This window comes from Belonocnema kinseyi, chromosome 1 (assembly GCF_010883055.1).
Source record: "Belonocnema kinseyi isolate 2016_QV_RU_SX_M_011 chromosome 1, B_treatae_v1, whole genome shotgun sequence".
NCBI classification, from domain to species: Eukaryota; Metazoa; Arthropoda; class Insecta; order Hymenoptera; family Cynipidae; genus Belonocnema; species Belonocnema kinseyi.
Window position 1 is genome coordinate 175,554,002 of NC_046657.1, and position 9,899 is coordinate 175,563,900.

The 9,899-nt window shown below is 32.5% G+C and overlaps 1 protein-coding gene across 2 annotated transcripts in view; it reads right to left on the reverse strand.

Moving 5' to 3' along the window:
* LOC117169521 (40S ribosomal protein S15Aa) overlaps positions 1-3,414 on the reverse strand; it is a 29,690-nt gene extending 26,276 nt beyond the window's left edge. Inside the window, exons 1-2 of one of the 2 annotated variants that reach the window (XM_033355952.1) lie at positions 3,299-3,414; positions 2,743-2,877 (exon numbers count right to left, since the gene is read on the reverse strand). In XM_033355952.1, coding sequence (XP_033211843.1) covers positions 2,743-2,875 — 133 coding nt within the window. In that variant the 5' untranslated portion in view covers positions 2,876-2,877; positions 3,299-3,414. Of the gene's footprint in view, positions 1-2,742; positions 2,878-3,276 lie in introns of both variants that reach the window. The other variant, XM_033355944.1, reaches the window with a different exon arrangement.
* Between the last annotated feature and the right edge of the window lie 6,485 nt (positions 3,415-9,899).

Here is a 9,899-nt window from a genome sequence, read left to right on the forward strand (position 1 = left end):
TTTGTTTTTGCATTTGATTTTCTGAATGGAGAACCTTTCAAGAATATTGTGTGAAAATTTGAGATGAATCGGAGCAAAACTAACGAGGATACAGCGGTTTTAGCAACCGCGTCTCATACACAACTCAGCGCAACACGACTCAGAGCTGAAAAACAGACAAAAGAAAGTAGAATTCGCCGTAGACAGAAGCAAAAAGATGCTTTAAACATCATGGATGATAGCAACATTCTTTATGGACCTGGAATCGATGATTCAGTGTGAGGTAAGCCGATTAAACTCGCTTATGGACGTTTTATTCCAAATTTTGTAGTGTTCAAAACTTCAGCGTTTTTCTAACAACTCACGTTTCCAAAGTCGGTGCCCCTCATAACTTCAATACTACTGCACCGATCCCTTTGAAATTTTGAACGCTATTTCCATATAATTTACGAGGTAACGCTGGACAGTTTTTTTTCAAATTTATTAATATTTTTTATTTTACAATAACAAATTACTCAATTTTTTTCGCAAAAAATTGAAATTTCGAAAAACCCTCGCAGCGTTACCTGGGGAAAGCAATGATCTAACGAAAGAACTTCGATTTTTTGATTTAAAATAATGCAGCACCGAGTTATGAGGGCACCGCAATTCTACTTTTTTCAGAGAAGCTTCCGAATAATTTCTGCGATTGCCGTATTTTTTAATATTTCTACATGAAAATTGTACAAAATATTCTTCGAATGCTATACTTTAATGTACTATTTGTTTTAATAAATAGATTTAACTGTGTCGTAAAAAAAATCGCAAAAATGTGCCTTTTTTGCATGGATTAACGTTACCCCCCCCCCCTTAAATCGTGATACTTTAGGTACAATTAATATCCATTAGAATATTTATAAACCATTTAAAATTCCATGAATATAAATACAAATTATTCATTAAACTCCTCGAAATAAACCGTTTAAATAAAAGGTACCCGCAAATTCACGTCCCTGGATTTTTATTTTCTAATATTTAGAAAAAAGAAATACAATTAAAAATGTATATCATTTTTTTTAAATATTAAGAGCATTAAACATGTTTCAAACGACTTAAATAATTTAAGAAATTATTAATTAAAAAAAACTCTTTCGTAATTTTAATATTATGTCACATACTGTAATCCAGAAATTGTTGAATTTAAAACGTCTTAGAAATTAACTAAAATTATAAAAACACAAGTTTTTATTTTTAAAGATTATGAATCCACCACTCTGAAAAATTTGGTGTTATTTTACATCGTACTACGTTGGAAACTAATTGACACATATAATACGTACTGGATTTACGGGAGCCTGTGTGAATGTAGGGGACTCTTGTATAAAAAAAATTAACACCATTGGAAAAAAAATACACTGCGTGTATATTCACAGCTATGTGAGTGAAAAAATTTTGTGCTTGTAAATTGACCAGAGAAACTTAAATTGTCGATCAGTCGGTATAATTATAAGAAGTGACTTTTAATTTGACATGCATTGCCAGCAATACCGCTTGTAGGAAATTTATTAATTTTTTACTATAAGTTGTTCCAAAATTTGAATATAAAATAATAAGCAGAATGATAATCACATATTTTTTATTACAAAAAGAGAACCATTTACATTCGGTCACGACCTACTTAAAAAAACACATTGGTACTAGAAAAGGGTATATCTTTGAAATAAAATATTGAATGCAGATTGCAACGCAGCCTTTTAGACAGATTTTTGAAATCTATTGTCTTCAGGGTTATATTAATTTGTATTTTTTTCTCAAAATGATAAAAAAAAGAGGCTTTTGTCACAATTCATAAAAATGGTTCTGTTCTCACGAGATAGAGGGAATCGAAGTGTTTTTTTTTCTTCATTTTAGCAAGTGAAAAATTACATTTTGTGGAGTACTATAACATAAGTGTATACTGTAAAAAAAATCTGTTGAATTTTACATCTCTGGTGGATGTAAATAAGAGCACCCTCGTGTATCGGAGTAACTTTACGAATCTGTTGTGATATTCCAATTCGCCCGATAATTTTACACGCGAAAATGTAAAATGCATTATGTCAAAGAATAAAATAAAATTTATCAGGGCTACCAATTTCCTCACATTAAAAATAAAAATGCTCCAAAATTGAAGGATGAAGGCATCGATAAACAACGAACACGAGAGACGCTTTCGCATTCACATATTATACGATTAATTAATCTAAATTTTAAATTAATTATAAATCAAAAATTTTACAGTTTCCGCCAGGGTAACATTAAAGATCTTTGGTCAAATTAAAAATCTCGATGTAATTTTTAACCACAGGAAAGTGATTTTACCAAAGCATGGTATTTTTACACGCTGCGACTGAATTTTTCCTTCTGAATTTAAAGTTCGTACGAGGGAATGTGTAATTTTATTTTTATCGAGTATGTAATATTACACTGCTGTTCGAGGATCCTTTTATTTACATCGCTAGAGGATGTAATTTCACATACTTTTGTAAAATCACACGGTGAAGTATGATATTTACAATGATACAATATGTAATTTTCCAAAACTTTGTAATTTTACACAAATCTTTTTTTACAGTGTACAATATTTTTATCTCATTCCACATCCAAAACTTTAAGCGTGAAGATCTGTAAAAGGTACAGGGAACTGTTGGGACTGCAGTTAAAAGTGGGCTTCTAATTTGAACTGCTAGGAATGTTAAAAGTTGACATAATAAAAATACAGCAAATATGTAACATTTTACTTACCGTGCTTCATCATTACAGTCAGGAATTTGACGATAACTTTGGAGCATGGTCTCAGCAAGACTTGTCTTTTACCGCGCTTCTCGGCGTTGTTAATCGACTTTAAAGCGTCGCTGAGAACGTTCATACGCACCATAGCTGTAAATAAAAACACTTTTGTAGATCCTATAAAGAGAAAAAAAATGAACAAATCTAGCTAATCACTGATGGTAACCCTGTGACATTTAACCTAACCTAAAAGAAACTGGGCCCAGATTTGCGATAATTGTTTACGACAATTAATGTTTTAAATTTTAGACAAATAACAAGAAATTAACACAAACCGAATGGACAGCCACGTATTGCAAATATTAAACGAGAATCACAGTAAGAAAAGCACAAATATGATAGTTAACCTATTCAATAAGCAGTTTTATAAATTGAAGTCACCGAATTATTGTTTTGCCACAAAATATAACACTTGTATTATTTAATGAAAGAAAATGATTCTATTTCGTAATAGATTATTATTATATTAATGTCGATTGAACGGATTACCTGCGATTTAGAATTTGCTTACCGCCGCGACATACACGCTCTCGGTAACCCGAAAGTAAAGGAAGATTCAAAGATGGATGCCGTGGACCAGTACTCTTAACGAGTCACGGGACAGTACTACGCAAGCGTGAAACTGAGTTTCTCATTTGTAGAGAGAAGAGAATAAGGGTGCATTTCTACCTCTGACTGCCTGCCCGGTGCCGGCAGGCAATTGTCCAAGGCTATTCACACGACCAGTTTTCCGAGAAATGTTGACCGCGGGTATTGTAAATATTGTAAAATTTTTTAATTAAATAAACCAAGTTTTTATAATTTAAATGGAAAATTATGATTATTAATTTAATTTTTAGAATGTAATGTAAAAATATATCAAATTCCCAACCCTGAAATGAGTATTTCAAAATGAATACACTAATAATTGTTTACAGATGAGTTGATGTTGTCAGTCGCTGTGTGCTGCGGAGACTTTTATTCAGCAAGAGAAGGAAAATTTGTAAGTAGATATTATTTCCTCTTAATCACTTCATTACTATTCTGAAATGCAATATTTTAAAAATAAATGTATACCTTTGTCAGCAGTTTTTAAAATGTTGTACATGTGGAAATAACATAACCTCTAAAACCCTACAATTGAAAATTGACTATACATAAATTAATTGTTTGTTAGGTATAAAATATGAATGGACGCACACACCGACTGACAACATCAACTCATCTGTAAACAATTGTTAGTGTATTCATTTTGAAATACTTATTTCAGGCTTGGGCACCGGAACAAAGCAGAGACATGGACTTTATTACCTCCTCTTTCATTTCCCAAACTTCCAGAGCAATACCTCATTTCGTTGAGACATAAGTTGGGAAAGAAAAATTGAAGACCAGGTTTGGTCACGTAACCCTCTCGTCACATAGCCTTTAGGTTCCCAAAATTTGAAAAAAAATTTTTTATTTTTTGAAAGTTTCTTATAGATGGATAGAAGTCTTGCAAATTATCCGAATAAAATTTTCCATTTCGATGAAAATTAGAAAATTAATATACTTTTGAAAATTTTGAAAATGTTCAGAAAAATAGAAAAAGATATTTTTCTAAAAGATTAGGAAACTTCATTTAAATTCATCACTAGATATCAAATATATCTAGAAACTATGTCAGTTAAATTTTTCAATTACACAAACATTCAAAATGTTTGAGCTTTTTTGAAATTTGAATAAAAATTTTTTATGAGTTTTAGAAATTTGTATACAATTTTCTGATACGCGTTGAAAATACTTGCGAATTATCCTAATCACATTTTTAAATTCGATAAAACTTCAAAAAGTTATATGCTTTTCAAAATTTTCATCATTTTCTAGAAAATAAAAAAAATTATTAGGTTAAGAAATATCAATCAAAATTTCTAATAGATGTTAAACATATGTGTTTCGAAACTATTATCAAGAAATTTTATAATTACACAAAATTGCCAAAAGTTAGATCATTTTCAAAAATATGCAATTTTGATTTTTTAAGAGATACATAAGTTTATAACGTTATTTTCAGTAGATTTTAACAAGATTTGCAAATTATCTTGATCAAGTTTTTTAATTGGACACGAAGTATTGAGCACGAAGCGCGAGTTTCGTAAGGAGAATTTAATCATCAAAGCCGTATGTGCTTTGAAAACCTTCTTTAAAAACAAAAAAGAAAAAAATTCAGTTACAATTTATGACTGTAATTCCTCAGAAGTTTAAATCACAGTTTTCGATTTTAGTTATAGTATTTAAAATATTTGAAAAAATGTAGTTAAAGTGTACGCATTAAACGTACGAAAACGAGCGCGAAAGCGTACCCGCGCGCTTAAACTTGGCGTGGCGTGCAATGAGAATGTGCTCGTGCAGCGGGCATCTTTTTACATTCTCATCATTTATGATTGAGAAAGTATTAGAATCACACTTTTTCAACGGATCTCTGCGTTTCGAGACCCCCTGAATCCGAAAATCAGGTTTTCACGATGGCGTCTGTCTGTCCGTCCGTCCGTCCGTAAACACGATAACTCTCGAAAAAATGAACGAATCAAATCCATCTTTGGCAAACTTTTTCTAGGTCCTAAAAGAAAGAACGAGTTCGTTAACCAGCCATTTTTGATAAAAATTCAAAAAGTGAGCGCATTTTGAAAATTTTTGAGACCACTTTTTTCTGAATTTGCAAATTCTATGTACGGATATTTATAGTATTGAAAAGAACAAACAATTTATCCTCATGACTTTTTTCAAAAAAAGAGAAAATTCTCAGAGTTATAGCGTTTTCAAAATTTTTTAATCAACCGAAAATCAAAATTTGAAGCCGAAAAACGCACGATATGAAAAAAAGTCAAGAGAAGAAAAACATTTTTGTTTTCGAAATCCCTACAAGATTATTATCAACAATTTTTGGATTTTCTTCAAAAATCGAAAATTCAAATTTTGATTGCACAAAAAATAATGGAAAACAAAAAATTCCATTTTGTGGACAAACTATGTAGGATACAAAAAAATATGAATTAACAAAAATGGTTATCCCAAAAAAGATCTACATTTTCGTTAAGAATTACTTCTTGATAGGACGCGTAATTTTTGTTTTATTCGTGAAAAATAACGTTGAAAAAAAATAAAATAAAGAAAAATGTGGGGAAAAACGACGAAAGTTACGAGAAAAAATCCAACACAACCTGTTTACAAATGTCTGTCGGAAATCGAGCGCGCAGCGCGAGTGTCACGATGAGAATGTGCACCTCAAAGCCTACAGAGCTTTGAGAAACTTAATCTTTGACTATACTTAATTAAGTAGACAATTCAGAATATGAAGACGCATATAAATACTGCCATCTAAAAGAGATCTTTTTGATAAAGTTTTTTTCAAGCATTCCAAATGCAAAGAATAAATATCCGCGCGCAAAGCGCGAGAGACAACCGTCGCCCGCCGCGGGCGCGCTCAAACTTGCGAGCGAAGCGAGCCGCGCGCGATGAGACTGTGCTCGCGAAGCGGGCAGATTTTTTTGTTAAAGTTTGTGTTCTAAAAATTATGTTTTAGAAATGTCTCAAGTATTTTCACCAATAAATTATAAAAATAATATTTAGGTTACTTTTTCAAATAGGCTGCGTATACGTGACCATCTAGTTCGGACGGTCTTTTATAATCAAAAAGGATTTGACGTCAGTCTTCGCCAGTCTCCATGGCGAAATAAGAAGCGTAGTTTTTTAAATTAATTTTGTCGAAATGATCAACTGTCATGTTCAGAAACATTTTTCGACAAACTGAAATTCTTACTTACAGATTATAAATTTGGAAATAATTATTTAGATTAGTGAAAAAACAATTCTTTAATTTAAAGTTCAGTCCAAGAAAAACACGTGAAATTTAAACCTGAAAAGGTATCTTCTGCAATCATAGATGACGAGCTCAATAATCTCCAAATTCTTAAAAATATTTTTCAAAAGACGCTTTGCTCGCGTTAAATGATGTTTATGCCAGAAAAATTTTTTGGCTTTGCGGGCAGTGTGGAATTGATGTCTCAGAATAGGTCGACGCTGTTCTTCAAAATGAAAAATGGAAATTATTTCAAAAGATGCGGTCGCTGTTTGGAATAGTTGCATCAATTCTGCCTTGGGTTAAAAAAATTACCAAAAACCAAAAATTGGTTTTGCGAAAACTGTTCATAAAGAACAATTTATTTTTCGCGATTTTAGATCAAATAGTTTCTTAATACATAATTTTAATCTGAATCGAAGGTGCGTTATAATTTTTTTTCTTTTGTGTCGTTCAACAGAAAAAAAAATATTAAAAATTGAAGGCGGTAAAACCCTTTTTCAAATTGTTCACGTGACTCAGAGGTTTCCATAATTATCTATCAATGTGACGATGCGAAACTCATAATAAAGAGGTTAGGCCACGGTCTCAATTGACAATTCAGATTATTTTTATTTGATCGCTTTATTTGTTAAGGATTATTGGACAAAAAAACTTATGCTTTTGTAAAATTTGGTTTAAGAGTCAGTATTATGTTGAAGGAAAACAGTAGGTGCAATTATTAAAACATTTTAAAATCTTACATATTTACAAATTGTTCAGTAAACATGACTACATTTACTATCGGCGAGAAAATTCGAGTCCTCTAGCTTTGACGTTGAGTAAGTATGTGAGGAAAAAATGGTAGGTTAATGAACGAGGTATCATTTTAAAGGTGCAAATGTTGTACGTTAATGAGCCGAAAAGTAATATTCCAAAAAATTATTTGTACCTTACAGATCTGAAAATACGATGAAAATTGAGGAAATTTGATAGCTTTGAAAAACAGTGAACTTTGAAGCATAGTTTTTTATTGAAAAAGTAATAGGAAAAATCTGAAAAAATTCATGGTGGTCATTACATATTTCTGAACAGATTGCCGTCGAATAATTTGCAAAATAGAAATAATTGTTCGTTTTTTGTAAATAAAAATGCGACCGCACTATCTTCAGTTCTAATGAAGATAATGAAGTGATTTAAATTTGAGGTAGTTAGTTGAACTATCTGTAATAATTTTCAATTTGAAAGTAGTAGGTGCTTCTTGTTGTCTTCTTACAAATTGCGATATTTGAAGTCCGTTTTTTATATAGGAAAGCAAGTGTAAGTGCCCAGCGTGGTCCTGTTTTTTCTGGGGATCGTCCTCGGTTTTCCTCAGCCCGAACTACCCAAGTTGTGCCTCCGCTGTTGTGCCTTCAAACCCTTTTCTTGTGTTGAGTAAAACTTAGGCCGATCCCCTGAAAAAACGGAACCACGCTGGGCTCTCGCACTTGCTTTCCTATATAAAAAACTGACTTCAAATATCGCAATTTGTACGAAGACAACAAGAAGCACATTATTTATATTTTGCAAATTTTTCGACGGCAATCTTTTTTCGATGGCCCCTTTGACGTCAAAGGGGCCCTCCAATCGACATCGTGATAAAAAATTCATATTTCAACATTAAATTAAAAATAGTAAACAATATTTAAAAAATATTTTATATGCGTTTTTATAATTCGAATTTTATGTACTATAAGATCCATTTATTGGAAAAGTTATATCTGACTTTGTAAACAACCCTATTAAAATAGTTGATACCACTTTCTATTCACGTGAGTGCACAAAGTACAACCTATCATCCCGCTCATGCTCGGTCAACTCAATAAGGCAAAATGGAGAATTTTTCGAACTTTGGCGCGGTGGGTTGAGAGGCAGCGAGGGGAGTCAAATTAGTTCTCCTGCCCATCGTAGAAGGCGCAAATTGAAGTAAAAAACGCTTGCGCAGAAAATTGTTTGTTGTCATCTGTTACTGTGACGTCTTGTCTGGTGCTGTCACCGTATGAGAACATAACCTTAAAACGGTTTTTCGTGTGCCGGTATCACTTTAATGAAAAGGATTTCTTGAAAACGCAAACTGATGTGGTTATAACATATTTAAAAAACTGTATATCACAGGTCAACTCTGCTTAAAAAAAATAATAAAAATTTATACGTATGCACATCCTAACTTGCCTCGTAATTATCTTTTTTTACTTAAAATACAAAAATAAAAGCAAAATTAAGTAAATAAGAAACGTTAAATGAGAAATTGAATGATAATTATCTTCAATTTCTTATTTTGCGTTTCTTGTTTCCTTAATTTTGTGTTTATTTATCCTTTTTTCTTCAATTATTTTACTAGCCAACACATTCAAGGAAGGAGCATGCGCATATAAAGCGACCAATTCATGCATGCTTCTGTAGTTCTCCTGCGCATCGCAGATGGCGCTGAATTTCCCGATTTATTCCCCACGTAGTTGACCGAGCCTGATCCCGCTACGGGACGAGTACAAGGGCTGTCAGCTGATCACCAGTAAACCGCAAAATAGATTAATGCGCATTCAGGTCAAAAAGTTTTGCAATGCACAACAAAATAGTTGAACACCCCTTCGCGCTCAGAGCATGCTCAGAGCCAAAGGTCGAAAACACCCCGTATCCCATGGAGAATAGATATAAGGAGACCAATCTGTAATGCAGTGATTTCACCAAAAACGGTCACTTTTCTGTTGCCAGAAGTACGCACATGCATATGTGTAAAATCACACTTACGTATAGTTCAAAACTTTCCGCGCGTGGCGTGCCAACCGCACTTAAAAAAATATGGCTGCCTCCATTGTTTTGTTTTGACAGGTCGCTTGAACAAATAAGTAATTAATAATCTGATAGGATTTTGTGAAATGTTTGTGGAATAACAAATTATTCGCCATGGAAGAGGTAGGTAGTATGTTTATGAAATATAAAATTACTTTTACCAAGACTATGCGTGCGACAACAAACATTCGACGTGTTCATAACAGAAACAATAAGCATACAACTTAATGAAAATCTTGTACACTATACACTTGAAACCACACTTATTGAAAACTTTCGCTTTTATACAGCGATTTTTAATGTTAACATCCTTGCCTTTATTCACAAACTATTAATTGTTCATTCATTATTTATTTATATTTGACTCGCGTTTACATCGGCAGCCATATATTTTTTGAGTGCGGTTGGCACGCCACGCTCGGGAAGTTTTGAACTATACGTAAGTGTGATTGTGCACATGTGTGTATGTGTGTGTGCGTACTTCTAGCAA